Consider the following 16,936-nt stretch of genomic DNA (forward strand, 5'->3'; position numbering starts at 1 on the left):
ACACAATCAGTACAATTAGCACAGTTCAATGACAACATACACTTATACATGTAACTGAAAAATGATCTAATGAATCTAACCTTACCCTCTTTCTTCTCTGTCGACTCCTGAACATCACAATGCTGCTGCAATGGAGTCATTTTCCATACTGCAAATCTTGACTTGTAGTGAATGCTTCGCCCAATTCGGGGGGCCCAGGCTGTGAAAACACAATGATGAAATAGATCTGATAAGGTAAACGTGCAGTTTAAGGCAGACACATCAGTGATAAGACAATTTAAGCTGATTAATCCCGTGCATCACAGCTTCATCTTCCTCTCTACACAGCTGTTTGTGTTTTATTGTGTTGAAATGCATTCTCATCTGTTGGTTATTTGTTATTATAAGATTTCCTGCTTCAAGTAAACAACAACATGTAAACAACAAAAAAACGACAGTATATTGTAGAACTGTTAGAGCAGCCGGACAGCAGCCAATCAAATAATTTTTATGCAAATATAGATCCTGCCTGATATCAGATGCTGAAATGACCCTTAAGAGAGGATGTGGAGGCCGCCACTGAACCTGGTGAGTTCATCTGATTGTGGAGTTTTTCCCCCTGTGTACTTCCCTTTAGAATTGCAGTGACAATAGCTCTGGCTGTTATGACTCAGGAGATAGAGTGGGTCGTCCATTATCAAGAAGGATGTCTGCTCAATCCCCGTCTCCCCCATTCCTTGTGCTGAAGTGTCTTTGAGCAAGGTACTAAACCCCAAATTGGCCCTGATGGTTGTGCCGACAGAATGTGTGTGATATTGAAAGTGCTGATGAACTGTAAGGGTGTGTGTGTGAGTGAGTGAATGGAAAAACCTTACAGTAACTTTGAGTGGTCATCATGACAAGAAACATGCTATATAAATACAGACCATATATAACCATATATGTTGTGTTCCTCTAGCGCAGGGGTGTCCAAACTAAGGCCCGCGGGCCAACTGCGGCCCGCCATTCATTTTTAATTGGCCCGCATCAACAAAATAAAAAAATAAAATAATAATAATAATAATAACAATTACATTTTTGTTTTTTTCAACTAACAATTTAGTAGAACTTAAATGGCACTTACTTATAGAACTTTGTAGTTTTGCTTTATTTTTTAAGGAATTGTACTTTCTGGATTCTTGTTGTTCTGGATTTGTACCCTCAGGGTTGAATGCACTTATTGTAAAGGCCGGCACATGCTTCTGCAACTGCGGCTGCGGCTTTTCACGCAGCTGTGTCGACGGACTCGTTTTAATTCATGGTTCTCCAAGGATTGCGAGTGTTGCAAAAAATTCACCGCCAGAACACTAGGCGGAGTAACGTTACGTTTTTTTGTCGAAGACGGCCTTAGAGACGCCTTCTTGGTGTGTGGCAGTCGTCGACTGTTTATTTACATCGCCACTGCTGCTTCTCATAGCCTATTTCTGGCGGACAAATCCGCCAGTCAGTGACGGGTTATACAAGAGGTCATACTTCCGGATCTCTTCTGCCAAACGGTCTTCTATTTGGTCCATATTCGTTCTTCTATCTTCCGTGGTTTCTGCCGGTTTTATGGGGCATGAAACTGGAAATGTGACTCCGGAAAAGTATGTAGTTAGCAGACCAATCACAGCCTTGGGGGCTGAGTGAGGCTTGCGTAGCTTTGTTGTATAGTCAGAAAAATTGGGCGACGCACGCAAGCACAAAAGAGGCAAACAAGGGCGCGTGTCCCTGAAAACTCAGAAGCATGTGCCGGCCATTAGTCGCATTGGATAAAAGCGTCAGCTAAATGAAATGTAATGTAATGTACTATGGCCCACTGTACTTCACTTCTCAGTTTAGACACTAGGCAGTGCCCAACTCACCCCTGACCTGCCAGCTGTCCATCATCCATCCATCATCACAGAAGCTTAAGTGCCTTATATAACAGTTAAAATATCCTTTGACCAGTTCAGCATCTATTGTAAACATTAAAATATTGTCAGTCACATAATTATAATCATATCACATGCATCAAATCTCCAGAAAGAACTTCTTTTGTGAGGATGTGCTCCTACTAGGCCACCTAGGTTATGTCATCTCTCCAGTGGGTCCTGAGTGTATCCCAGAGGCTCCACCCATGTGGTTGTGGCCAATGTCTGTTTGCTCTTTTCATTTTGGGGCAGGTACTGCAAGCTCCTGCACTTCCGAGTTGGGGTTTCCCCCTCAAGCTTATTTGACAGTCAGTATGAAGATCAACCAGTAATTAAAATGTTTTTGTTCAGATGTCTTGTGGCGAGATACTCTCCCATCACAGACCGATACCGAGCCAGTATCACTGCAACATGGCTCTAACAGATGATACTGTGGTTTTGCTGTGCAGCTTCTAGTGGCAATGTGTGGAACTGTGGGTGTAAGGGCTGACATCACTGAAAAGTCCAAATCTCCCAGGGCATTTTAGGAGACAGGCACTCACATACATCAAGCAGCACTTGTGTTATCACTAACTCACAGAGTGATGGTTGTAAATCATCATGGCAAATCATTATTGGAGACTGGAGGAACTGGGGATAGAACTCCTAGAAGATGAGTAAATGTATGTGATTTTGTGCTTTATAAATGTTATTGAATTGGTGCAGGCTTTTTGACATACACATTGAAAGTGCACCACAGAAGGCTGCCCATACTCCTATCATATTTCCACAGTTTGTGCAGTGAAGTAATGACCAGGACCAATAATTTGTGGTTTCCCTTTTAATGTAATGGCATCATTTCAACTCCTAGGTCTGTTTTAGTTGAAGTGTTTTAATAAATCAAAGTGGCCATTCTGCCAGGCCTGTGCAGAGAAGGTTGTGATGTGGTGGTTAGAGAAAATGAAAGGAATATGACTCATCGAAATCCTCATTGCTGTACACACCCACATTTCTAAGACAACCGAAATACAATACAAGCCCTGCACATTGCAACATTGTGTTTCGATGTTAATAGTGTACGTGGTGAATAGGATAATTCTCCACACCACATTGTGGTGCGGAAATCTAATAAAGAGGAGTTCACTCCTTCAGGTATTTATGGTATTCTAGTCATACAAGTTTTGCCAGATAGAGGAAACACCTCGTACAATGGTTTTCCGTTAACACAATCAATTTGTACAACAGGAACTCGGAATAAAAAGCAAGAATATTTGGCCTTATTAAGTAATTTTATTTAAGACAACAGCAACTTACAAAAATAGAGAAATATAATATATAATTTATTATATGATAATACAATATTATATATCAGTTTACAATAAACCCCACAGTGAAAAAAAATTCATCTACACACATGCCTTTGTAATCCATCACCACATTTATTACATCGTATTTTGTCATATAATAATACTAAGACTCTGAATACAGTCCTTGGTTTGACCTCACTTCTTCTGAAAAGTTGATTGAAAAGGAACTTCTGGAAGTTCCAACATACAGGAGAATTCAGGATCCGAACCATCACTCTGCTGCTGATTCACATGCCTATTGAGCGTTTCAGGTTGGACACTAATATCGCTGGCTAGATCTTGGACTTCCTCACCAAGTGATCTGTCAGAGTGAAAGTTACTCAACATTTCTCTGGACTAAGTCCAACATCAACTTTATTCCTTTCCCAGACTGAATGCTGCAGTGACTTGAAAACTGTCACATACAAGTTTAAAGATGACAGAGCTTTTTTAGCCAAATGAAGGAGGTGAAAATGTTATATGGTCCTAATACAGATAATTATTAAAGAAAAAGAAAAAATGTATTATGAGGCAAAACCCAAGGATATATATGTTGATTTTAGACATCATGACTCTAAAACTAATAATAATAATACAACTGCTACTCCTTCATACACAACAGGTTTTATTTCCCCTAAATTATTGCCTTTTACAAAGCATTCTATTTGATGCAGCTATTCTACTGACGCCATGCCTGGGTCAACCAAACACTGGTCATGTCGACATAACGCTGTTTTAAATATGATTCTACATCATTCTGAAGACAACATCAAATGCAATACTTCCAACATTCCAACACAAAGCACATCTATGGTAGCAATCTTTCCTTAGTCACTGGTGAAAGTATTCTGCATTTATCACCTAATAATAGCCCAGCAGTTAATAAACCTGATTAGTCATACCACAAAAATGTTACCATGGCAGCAGGGTTTGTGTGTTTATTTGTTTTAGCCTGCCTGTTGAATATTGTTCAACTATTCAGACCTTCCTAATCAAACCCTCTAAGTTGCCTCGCTACACATTGTAATGCAAAAACAAATAATAACTGAGTGATTCAGCCTTGTATTACTTTTCCAACCAGACAAGCTTACATACACAGTTACGTGGTATGTACTGAATAACCAATGTCCTGAAATACTTATTACTTTCAGATAAAACATGCTAGTGATATACAATGTACATGTTACTAGAATAATCACTTGACTAGTAAACATTGATTGCATTTCCATCCCCTAACCTGAGCTGAGAGGGATAGACCATGTGATATGAATGCCTGTGAAGTCCAAATAGAGACAGGGCTCACTATATCCTGTGAGCACAACAATTCACATTATCCTTTCAAAGGATTTAACTTTCACAGCAACAAAAGACCTGAAATTCCTAATTGGCTCTACAGTATCCACATTAGACAAAACAGGTTTTTCTCAGTGCATCTAGGTTTGAACGACCCAACAGCACAAAACTAACATTTTGAATGCTGTCGAAGTTTCCCTTTATAATGAATTATTATGCTTAGTGTGACCTTTTGTGGTTACTCCTTGTAAACAAGAAATGTCAAAATCTAATAGGCAGATAACCAGGATATCTCTCAGAGGTTTTTGTGGAGCGGATGGTGCAGGCAAACAGAAGATTCATTTAGATGGTTCTAGCTGTATGAGCAGATTACTGAGCTAGAAGTTCAGCACCGAAGAAAACCAAGTTTTCATCTTCTACAATAAGATTTTGGTTCGATGATGTCACATATAGTCTGTCGTTAGCCTCCAGCTCAAACAAGCCAGACGTATAGATGGATTTACGCCATTGCTTCATGCTACAACTCACTGTGTCGAATGTTGACAGCAAAAGCACACTGTCATTGTAACTATCCCCAAGAAAAAATACATTGCTTGAAAGTCTCAGGTCATCAAGGCACAAATCCAAACTCTGATAGGTGATCTGCAGGAAGACTCTGTAGATGCCGTCTCTGGGCACCACAAGGTTCCCATCGTCGTAGTTGAAACCTCCATGACAGTGGGCAAGTCCCAAATCACTCTCCCATTTAAGGCATTTCCCATTAATGTTACTGCCAACTGGAGGTGAGAATAAGAGCAGAAAGAAAGGCATTATTTCCATTTACTGATGGTACGTATAGATATATATAGATATGGCTTGGATTGCCACACACCCTCACCCAGCTGCTGAACATTTGCACATTTTAACATTTGCACATTTTAACATTTGATCATTTGCACTATTCTGTTACTTTTTTTACTACTGTATTATCCCACCTATAGTATATTCATATTTATATATATTTATCTTCCTCATAGTGTATTCATCGTTCTTATGTGGTAATGGTAAATGGTTTGTATTTATATAGCGCTTTTCTAGTCTTGATGACCACTCAAAGCGCTTCACAGTACAGTTTTACATTCACCCATTCACACACACATTCATACAGTGCATCTATTCACAGCACTTTGTTATTCTATGGTGGGGCCATTCAGGGTTCAGCATCTTGCCCAAGGACACTTCGGCATGCAGACGGGTCAGACTGGGGATCGAACTGCCGACCTTCAGGTTGGAGGACGACAACTCTACCCCTCAGGCACAGCCGCCCATATCATACCATACCTCTTAATACTGTTCATACTCCATTTATATTTCTTACTGTACTTCTTATTTATTTACATATTCCACTATGCACAATACTCTGCACTTCTACTGCCTTTTTTTGCACTTCTGGTTAGATGCTAAACTGCATTTCGTTGTATAAGTACTTGTACTGTACAATGACAATAAAGTTGAATGTAATCTAAATCTAATATATATCTATATATATAGATAGATAGTGAGAGAGAGAGAAAGAGAGAGGGAGAGAGAGAGACAGAGAGAGAGAAAGGGGAGAGAGAGAGATACTGAAAAAGGCTAGTCTTGCAATTACCTTACCCTAATGTACCTAATGTTTACCTGTTAGCATGGCACTTGGATTCTTGACCTTTATGATTTGCTGCTGTTCGAGGTTGATGCCTAAGGAGAGATTCAAACAGTGATGTTTCACACACCTTGCCTGGTCACAAGTCAATCTCACTAGATAATTGAACAAGATGTTTACCTGATGAATGACTGTCAGGCTGCTTCATAAGCTGTAGGGGAACAAACCGTTTTATTTAGTATAACTTTCAGGCATGGTACAAACATTTTAATAACCCATTATGATAAATGCAATAACAAATACTATGTACTATGTAAAAAGATAATGTATTGTTTAATTTTAATTACAATAAACTGACCCCAGTGACCCTAAGTTTATACTTTTATAATTTCTTACTGTAAAGTATATATATATATATAATCAATCAATCAATAACATTTTATTTGTATAACCCATATTCACAAATTACAATTCGTCCCATAGTGCTTTAACATGGTGATATAAGGCTTATATGATCTAAGAAAATCGATTAAATTGATTAAATTAAATTGTTATGATCCCATAACAATTGAATAACAATATTTGTATAAAATTATTACAGAATATACCAATATATTATAGTGAGTACACACTGGCTAATCCAAGCTGTGTCTGGGGCATTAAGTGATCATGTGAAAAGATACATTTCAAACGTCTTGTCATCGTGGGAAAAACGCTTTAGCTTAACGCTATACAAAATAAATCTGTAAGAAGCATATTTGGACAAACAGAGATAAATAAATATAAGAACATTTTTTGATATATTTAGGAAAAAAGAACAAAATATAAAATAATTTTGATTTCAATGGTTTTACATATTTTTGCTTTTTTATTCCATGTTTATTTTCTTGTGATGGAGCTCTAGTCATTTTTAAAGGATAGACACACAACATGATGGAATCCGGTTACTAAGCACATTAAACCAACAGATTTACAAGAACGAGCTGTTCTGTCCCTATCTGGCACATAATTTGTAATATTGCTTTTTTTCTGAAGAAATTGTACTTTCTTGATTCTTGCTGTTCTGGGTTTGTACCCTCATGGTTGCATGCACTTATTGTAAGTCACTTCCGATAAAAGCGTCAGCTAAATGAAATTTTATGTAATCTGAATCCAGGCGTTTAAAACTTCTTTTAAAAATTCCCATTAATCTGTTCTGAATATTGACATATTCTTTGTACAGCGCGAGAATGAATGAGTTGTGTTGGTCAACAGTTGTGAGCATGATGCAGAGAACGGTTCATTATACCATGAACCGTTCCATTAACAACATGAGGGATCTTACATAACACACATATTCTCATCAAACATTATACACAGATCAGCAGCAGCTAGAAATCAGGGGCACTGCTATAGATTTCCCCAGGCAAACCTAAACCCCCACCTTGAAGAACCCAATTGATGATCTGTAGTTAAATAATAGAGGATATGAAAGAAGACAAAAAAACAAAATGTGTGCTAGAACAACCCTATATGAGCTACATAAGCACTCTTCAACAGCTAGATAACCACTCCATATAAATGAACATGTTCAAAGTGACTAATGGACTTTGTTGTGCAATAGAGATGGACAATATATATAAAAACGTTTTTAACACAATAGTTAATTTTACATCAACAAATTAGTGACAACATGCTGCGTGGAGATGGATGTATACAAATTAGTTAGTATAACCTGCTAGTAAATGTATCCATATTTCGATTGGGTGTTATTTATTCAAATAGATATTTTAAAGATTAGTTTATTTATATTGTTCAAATGTTCTGCTTCTTAACTTTTTTCTCCCAGCTGTTGTGATTTACAGTTCAAAAGCCAAACATGAACGTTTGCAGTACTTTCGGTACATGTTTCAAAATAAAAGCTCTCCAGCGATTTTGTTGATTCAATCCATTCATTCTCTCTCTCTCTCTCTCTCTCTCTCTCTCTCTCTCTCTCTCTCTCTCTCTCTCTCTCTCTCTCTCTCTCTCTCTCTCCTCTCTCTCTGAGCTCTCTCTCTCTCTCTGAGCTCTGCCAGTGTGAACAGCATCTGTGACTCTGTCTGCTGCAGCTGCAGGTATCAAAGTGTCAGTTCCGCTTCTGTCTGATTGCGGCACCTACAAGGCTGAACCATGCAGTCAACAGAGAGGGGGGAGTTCATTTCATTTATAAGTTGTTCATAGATATATAAAAAATATAATTTAAATAACATTCCATTACTATTAGTAGCAATAATAGTGTTCTCGGATGGCCGTGTCGATAAGCATCTAACTGGACGCCTGCGTGAGCTGAGAACAATCCAGGACTGTGAATATTAAACAGTTTGTAGATGTTACCTGTCCGTCCGGAGAATGGTCCGCAACTACTTACCCCCAAACATGATCAGCAGAGCCACGGCTGCTGAGGTGAGGAGGAGGAGCACCACCACTGAAATCGGAGCCATTATCTGACGGCTCTTCTTTTTCAGGCGAACAAGTTGAGTGAAGGTGGTTTGATAATGAACTGCTGTGTCAGCACCGCAGCAGCACACGCTTTCCTCCATGTCGCTTGTTTCCTATTCACGCACTAGTCGACACAACCTCCATTTATCAGCGCCCATCGCCCACGTTACAAACCTCTGCTGTGTGGGAATTTAGTGACTCAAACACGAAAGTGACATCACTGCCACAGCATGTTGTTACACTTGTCCACAACCGCTCCTGAGGTCTAATAACATGCCGTCATACTTAAACTTCAGAGGAACCACAGCTTGAAGAACGTGATATTGTCCGGAAACACATCATGAATAAAGCTTATGCCCCACCTTCTGACCCCATCATGGCCGGGTGCAGTTCAACTCAGTTTCATTTGTAAATGTTTGGGTGATTGGACAAAATTGGGGAAGAGAGGGGAAAGAAGAGAGAGAAACCACCACCAACAAACAACAATAATAATAATATGATAATAATAGCTTTTGTTGTAAACATCAGAGAAATGACCGCGGAGCAGAGAGATGCACTGCCAACACTGGAAACATCCATAGGCAGAGTCCTGGACTGATCAGCTGGGATGGGTTCATATCCGGTGGGAATAGCATGGCCAGATCAACCCTTGGGCATGGGATAATTACACTGCACCAGTATCATTGTTATTAATCATGAATGCTATGATCCTACTGGGGAGCTGACTGCTGTCAATTCTAAACCAGAATGACACAGTCATAATAATAAATGAGCAGTAGTAGCATGTTTTAAGCAGGGGGCTATTGTGCAAGAGAGATATTTCAACTACCTGTAGCAGTACAGGAGCAGTCTTAGACATGCGGGAGATTTGCTAATCTGCAGAATAAACAACATCCACTCAAAAATATATAATTGTGTTTTTTAATCTGGATTGTGGAGAATGTGTATTTGCAGGTTGGTTTTCCATTCTGCTATATGGGAAAACGTTTCTCTTTGACCAACTGAACGTCCCCACAGACAGGTTCAGCCAGGGTTCGGCAACCCGCAGCTCTTCAGCCCCTCTGCAGCGGCTCCCTGTACAGTGTTGTGCATGTCGCGCAAATTGTGCGTGAACGGTGAACTTAACGAATCCGTTTTCATATGATGAACGTGACCGTGAGTGAACGTGACAATTAACGTGAGTGAACGTCACGCTCACGTTCATTTTTTAAATCATCATCTTATCAGGCCAGTATGAAATACCAGGAGCGGGCCAATGTGTGTGTTTGTGCTCCCAGAAAGCGCACACACACACACACACACAGGCGCCGCCTCCGCCCCCCGCCCTCGCTCACTCGCTCAGGAGAGATACACACAGTGAGGTCACAGCGCGTTCACGTACCTACCGGCTGCTTCGTATCAGTGGAAACAGTAATAAAACACCGAGTTTCTCTGGTCACAGCTGATCAGAGATCAGCGCCGCAGCTTCTAGATCAGAGCAGAAGCTGCAGTTGGTTTTGTACCGAGCTTCAGTTTCTGTGTCCGCCTCCAGTCTGACCTGCTCTCACTATTTGTTTTAATATTTCGTCAACTAAAATATATCTTTATAAGTTATTAGTAGCTAAATCTTTTTATTTATTTAAAAATGTAATTCTTCGTATTTTATACATTTCCCACAAATATGGAGGAGGACTCAAATAGGCCTCCATAGTTCTGTGCTTAATTTATTTCAAAGTAGGCCTTCACATTGCCAGTGTATTTTGTTCTCCTCTTAATAAGAGTTTGGTGCTTTCCTTTGTTGTAAATGGCAATAAAATGTCAACAGTTTTCTTTACTGTCGTTCTATAATTTCATAAATGCAACAAACTAGAGTTGAAATATATATAGTATAACTATATTTAAAACTTTATAAGCTGTGTTATCAAATATGTTTTGCGGCTCCAGACAAATTTAATTTGGGGGAAAAGGGGGCAAAATGTCTCTTTTGATAGTAAAGGTTGCCGACCCCTGGGTTAAGCCATTTGGCAGCATATACTTTTGAGAAGTCCTTCAGTATTTATTTTGAGTTAATAACCACAGGGTCCTATTTAAATGACTGGAGAGAGCGCCACGCCTGCACTTTTAATGGTCACCAGGAAATAAAAGCAGCAAGTTTAGTATCAACAGTCCAAGCAGTTGAAAACTCAATTGTCATAAAGCTGATGACTGACTTATTGGGAGAACATGAGTCATGCAAACCACATTCAGGGTTCGATCAGTATTTTGTCTATTCTAATAAAGTGTCCGTCTTCATTTCATTTGAAGGCATGTATTTACAAGCAGCATTTTGTGACAATACAACTAGTCTAGACGTTAGTCATGAACTCCAGATTACGTTAAACTGTGTATCAGATCAGAGGCCAAATCCTTTAAAGGCTGCATTTGAAAACAATTGATGGATCCCACTGACTTATAGCAAGCAGGTGAAAAAAAACAATATGGACTCTGCAAATAAAGCAGCAGCCGGGGATAAGTAGGGAATCTTCAGTAGACCAGACCCCCCCATTTGTATTTGCCCCTGGATGTGCCCCCTCCATTGGAACACAGCTTATGAACGGAATTCACGTTGGGGTAGATATCATGTGTCTAGCAAGGAGTAAGACCAATTGTCAAATATAAATCTTAAACAATTGTTACTCAGAAATGAATATATCAAAATGTCTTCAAGTAACTCTGGACGGAATCTTCAAAATGTGGCAGTGACCTGAAGATATGGCAGAAACAAATAGGCAACAGTTGAACCCATTTTTATTTAAGAGTTGACGCTCTGACATTGGGGTAATATTTACATCATTTCATTCTTTGTTCCAAGTTCAGGGTGGTGCTTTTTAGTCCTGTGATTGCATGTATGGCAAAGTCCACTGACAATAAGAAATAAAAATACAAAAAGCTGTGGGCTGACAGGAGCATCACACCCTTGAGAGTGAAAGGTTTGGAGCTTGTTGAGTGACAGTGTACACACAGTATACTACCTGTACAGTAATAGTGCTACTATTCACATTCATCTGTACAGTTTTCATATTTACAGTGATCACATTAGGGAAAGAGCCAGTACCTGAGGAGTTAGTTCCATAATTAGATTTACTCATTCACCATGGTAATAAGAAGCACACCCGACCAATGGTAACTAAAACAACATAGAGAACACAAGATCTACATCCGAGAATCAGTGAGATGCTTTGAAGTGCAGTGATTCTTCAGAAGCTCACAGTTCCAGCTGATGTAACATGACTGTACGTGAAAACAATGACCAGTAGGAGGATTTTTTAATAATGTGCAGGCTTGTTTCACTCCTCAAAAACAGTATCGACACTACAAAACTGTTTGTTTGAGACATCAGAGAATGCGTTAGAGCCCAACCTCTACTCCCGCACACACGCCCACACACACGCGATTAAGAGTAAGTTTACGCAAGCCCTGCAGTAGTACTAAATATGAGAGATTATATCTGGTGAGTGTAGTATCTTAAAAAGAAACACTCCTTTTAGATACTTCAGGTGAGCTGGCACACTAACAAAAAGGAAGTTATGAACATAAGGTGAAGTTGTTAAAAAGCTTGTGCCAGCAGCCTTCATCTTCCCCTAAGACTCGCTCCAAAACACAAACTATACATGTGAACATACTGGCCAGTTCAAATCACCATCCAACAGCACATAAGATACAACACCATGAATAAACACATCATACAAGTGCAGCATTTTTCCTCAGAATGAAACGTCAAACAATAAATAAGAACAGAATAAAAATGTATTAAATAACAATCATTGTCTCAATTGAAGACCACTGTTCCAAGTGATCCAATTATAACTTAAACAGTATGTAAAATGCTAGCCTCCTGTAAGTTCTCTCACTGGTTTCGGGATCATCGTTTCGGAAAACAGGTGTATGCTTTGCACCTGTCTCATGAGATGCCATTTATCTAAATAATCTGCACAACAGGGCCGTCTGCAGGCAAAACTCAACCAAAAAACTTTTTTCTTTGGATCATCTTCACTGATCGCCCCATTCCACTATAAACCATATCAAAAAGGAAAACGTTTCATATTTGTATTCAAATCTGCTTGATCGCAATTTGCCAAGTGTTATGAAATCTCGTAGCCGAGCAGGTAACAAGCAGTCATACATGAAGGAGCTTTGTATTTGGTGCTTTCCAGCAGCTTTAATGGTCTGTAAATCTAGGTGTCCAGCTTGGGGATGGGTGGAGTGCTAAGCCTTGTAGCAATTGCCCTGTGTGGTGAGTGCCAGCTGGCCGTTGGGTGCGACCTCGTTGGCTTCGTCCTCCAGCAGTCCTGACACATCAGCGTTGGGGATGCTGTCGTGGTAGCTGCTGAAGCTGATGTTGTCCTCTTTTAGTTCTATGGTCCAGAAAGGGGCATTGAGCTTGCGGTTCTGGTACTCTCGATATGTGTACACGCCTCCAACAAAGCCCAGCAGCAGCACTACTACCAGGATGATGACAGCCAGGATGATGATGTTGAACTGTGTCCAGGAGACCTCAGGCAGGGCTGCTGTAGTGTTGTCAGTGGGGCTGCTCAGGCTGGTCAGCAGGGTCTGGGTGGTGGCAGCAGTGCTCAGTGCAGTGCTTGTGTTGCTGCTGAACGTGGAGGCTGGGACACCTCGAGCTATGGGGGGAATCAAGGTGGTGCTGGTTGTAGATGTGGAGGGAAATGATGTACTCGATGTGTGGGCCTCTGTTGTGGTTGTACCTGCTGGTGTGGGAATGTTCCACGGATCTGGGGAGAGAGAGGCAGTGAGATCATTAGTGAATATTTTAAAAGCAACACCAGGTTTTTGATGTACATCCACAGTCACTTGTGACACCTTGTGGCAAATAGATATAACTACCTCTTACTGTGTATACACCTGATGCTTTCTTTTTTATTCCAGTTATAAGATTGTTATTGTAATAATTTCAGAGACTGTCCCCCTCAAGCATGTCCTCTGCTTTTTTCTTGTTCCAATCATTTGATAACTGCACATTGTCCATCTGGACTGTGTTCAAAGCTAAAGATGCAAACAGAATAAAATAGCAGTGCACTGAAAATGTCCACACAGTATACTAATGCTGGTAACAATACCAAAGGTAGTCAGTATAATTTAGTATGTGACTTGGATTCTTCAATGTGTGTGGTAGTGGGACTGAAACAGCAACTGCAGAACATTAGTACCATATTCAGTTATGTATGTGCCCTAAGTTACTCATTCAGTACAATGGTTAACTCTATAGTGAGCAAGGAATATACATTTTACACACTTAATAATCATTGTCATTTTGTATCATTGCTGACAGGGTTTGCAAGCCTCTGATTTCCAGACCTACTAAATGCAATATATTTCATGCGCCATTGAATGAAAATTGATATAAGTATTCACTCATATAAAAAAAAAAATTGAATGCCGTAGAGGTTGCAAATTCACAATCAGACTTCAGACAAATAAGTAGCAAACAGTGAATTTATAACACTAGAAATAATACATATCAGTTTCATGTCTTTGTGTGTTTCCATGCAGCAAATGTTGCTTCATACAATATATCCATGCTTTGTTTTAGAGCCAAATATAGAAAGACTATTATTTTGGATAAAAGTCAAATTTATCAAATAGTTATTTAGTAGATGGAAGTGGTGGCAGCTGATCGTTGACTGTGATTACAACAAGGCTGCTTGATCTACAATATGCTCAATCACATATTCTACCATTAGTGGCCATGACTCCATTTCAACTGTCACTGCTGCTCCCTTTATCTCTATCAGACATTTTCTTAGGTACTTGACAGACTTTCACATTATGTTAAAAACTGTTTCATCTTATCAATGTTGTAAATATTATAATTTTGTTGATGTGCTCAGCTACACGTGGCATCTGCTGCCGTTCTGTCCGTCTATCCGTTGTAATTGATAGATCAATCAATCAACATAACAGAGCCAGTGTACATGTTATAAGTTCAAATTGTGCTTTTCCTGCTGTGACTGGTCAAAGTGCCTGCTGTGAAAATGTTACTTTTCTTGTTTCTACAGTATATTGTGATTCAGTCTTTACCTGGACGGGTGCAGTTATGCGCTCGGGCGTCCCCTATGAATCCAGGCATGCAGAGCTGGCACTGGAGCCCGGTGGTGTTGTTGATGCAGCTGAGGCAGTGGCCAGTATCAGCCTGACAGAGCTCGGCAGGGCCTCGAGGATCTACATTCCCACTGCAGTCACATGGAACGCAAGATCTGGATGTTTTGTAGAAGCCGGCGCTGCACTTGTCACACTGTGGGCCGCTGTACCGGGGAAGGCACTGGTCACACACTGGGGAGCCACTCGGATCTGCAAAGGAATAGACAAGACACAGCTCAGCTCCTGACCATTGCTGATGATGTAGTTACAAGGCTAGGCTTATACTCTAGTCTGGGCCTTTCAAAACGACTTTGCACGACACTACCGGGACCATGACATGTATTTTTGTTTTTCTTCTGGAGATATAAGTTTGATTTGCACTTAGGACCACACAATGCAAAGACATTAATCAATACTACATTCTGCTGTATTTATGTGAAGTTAAAAACTTGCACTTCATTATCCTTCATATTTTGAAGTATGTTCTACCTTCCAACTTGAAGAATTCAGTAGTACAAAAAAACACCTCCAAGGTTTTACAGTCTCCTTAAATCAAATCAAGCTGCACCAAATTTTATAGCTATAGATAAAAATCCTGGTTTCACCCCCTGATCTTGATCCGCACCAAAAAAATTATTTGTTTGTTCCTCCCTGACCAATACCACATCTTTCCACCAAGATTAAAGGAAATCTGTTCAGTTGTTTTTGTGTAATCTTTCTTCAACCCTGTCAAACGGACAGGGGTGAAACATAACCTCCTTGTTGGAGCTAACTATCACTATCTTAAATGTAAATCTCAAAATCCACCCTTAAGCTCAAGTTAATAGATGAATAAATTCAAAAATACAGTTTCACTTTTGTAAGTGTTCTAGAGCAGTGGTCCCCAACCCCCGGGCCATGGACCGGAACCGGGCCGTGGGTCATTTTTTTCCTGGGCCGCACAGAAAGAATAAACAACTTACATTTGTTCTGTTTTATTTATTATCTGATTCTGAACGTTGTTTTATTTTGAAAAATTACCGGATCCTCTCCGTTATGACTCATGCTTTACGCATGTCAAGACGCTGGCTTGGTCACGTGACTTTTTTGCTAAATACAAACCCACACGGTACTTATCGGACCCATTTGTCAACAAACCACGTGAATCCAGCATGTCTGTGAAAGAAGAAGATCAGCTGCTGGAGATCGCAAATGACGGCGGCCTTAAAAGTATGTTCGAGTACCCTGAGATCGCCACAACAGCACTAAAAACTCTGTTGCCATTTTCGACATCATATCTGTAATGAAATTTGGTGGAATTGTTTTTAATTAACGAATTAATTTTTTATTTCAAATAACAAAAAAACCTCTCCAACGTGCACAGAAGCGTAGCGTGTCCGTGATGGAGCTTTGGTATCCGTCCGTCCCCGGCTTGATGGTAACTTACCACACAATAACTAATTTGAGGCCGCGTATTAAAAATTCGTTAATTTCGTTAAATAAATAAAAAATCTACAGATGTCACCATAGGCCCTACCAGAGGGCCTACGTAGATAGGCTCCGTAGCCACACCTTAAAGGCCGGTCCGTGAAAATATTGTCTGACACCCAACCTGTCGGTAGCGAAACAAATGTTGAGGACCGCTGGTCTAGAGCAGGGGTTCTCAAACTTTTGCAAGCTGGGCGCCCCCAAAGCTGGTTAGGGGTTGTTAGGGCCCCCTGCCCCTCAACTACACCACAATATACCACAATATATAGATGGATAGATAGCTTGGAGACAGTGCTATGCTTGAAGATGGTGGATTGTTGTTGCTGGAGGCAACAACAATCGGCGTTTACCTTTTAAAGAAGTCCACAGGCTTCTCTTTCAAGTCGGGGTGTTTGGTGTCGAGGTGCCTTTTTAATTTGCATGGCTTCATGCTGTCATTTGCCAGCACCTCGGCACACAAAACACACTGAGGACATTTCTCAGTCGTGCCAGTGACAGTGAAACCAAACTGCAAATGGCTCTCGTCATATCTGCGAAGCTTTGGCTTCTTCGCAACTGACGCATCGGTTGCCTGACATTTACGAATCAGAAACTTGTCCATGGTTGTGTTTGTTTGCTGATACAGTGTGTGTGATGTTAATAAAGTTCTAATTGCAACGTCGTGGTCTTGTGAGTGTGTTTGTATGTATTTCGACTTGCAAACGAATAATGAATAAGGCTGTGCTAGGCAATGGTTCCTAACAAAA

General features: G+C 40.1%; 2 protein-coding genes across 2 annotated transcripts in view; both read right to left on the reverse strand.

Annotated features, from left to right (window-relative positions):
• Positions 1-3,159: 3,159 nt before the first annotated feature.
• LOC128438339 (tumor necrosis factor ligand superfamily member 15) lies at positions 3,160-8,933 on the reverse strand. Its single transcript, XM_053420877.1, has 4 exons — positions 8,537-8,933; positions 6,330-6,360; positions 6,185-6,244; positions 3,160-5,304 (listed from the first exon to the last, which is right to left on the reverse strand). The coding sequence occupies exons 1-4, from the start codon at positions 8,705-8,707 to the stop codon at positions 4,898-4,900; spliced, it is 669 nt and encodes a 222-aa protein (XP_053276852.1). The 5' UTR covers positions 8,708-8,933; the 3' UTR covers positions 3,160-4,897.
• A 2,422-nt stretch (positions 8,934-11,355) lies between these two features.
• The window catches only part of LOC128438910 (multiple epidermal growth factor-like domains protein 9), a 33,384-nt gene continuing 27,803 nt past the window's right edge, over positions 11,356-16,936 (reverse strand). Inside the window, exons 5-6 of the mRNA XM_053421675.1 lie at positions 14,664-14,933; positions 11,356-13,357 (exon numbers count right to left, since the gene is read on the reverse strand). Of these exons, the coding sequence (XP_053277650.1) occupies positions 12,831-13,357; positions 14,664-14,933 (797 nt within the window). The 3' untranslated portion in view covers positions 11,356-12,830. The remainder of the gene's footprint in view (positions 13,358-14,663; positions 14,934-16,936) is intronic.

Source organism: Pleuronectes platessa, chromosome 4 (genome assembly GCF_947347685.1).
Source record: "Pleuronectes platessa chromosome 4, fPlePla1.1, whole genome shotgun sequence".
NCBI lineage: Eukaryota > Metazoa > Chordata > Actinopteri > Pleuronectiformes > Pleuronectidae > Pleuronectes > Pleuronectes platessa.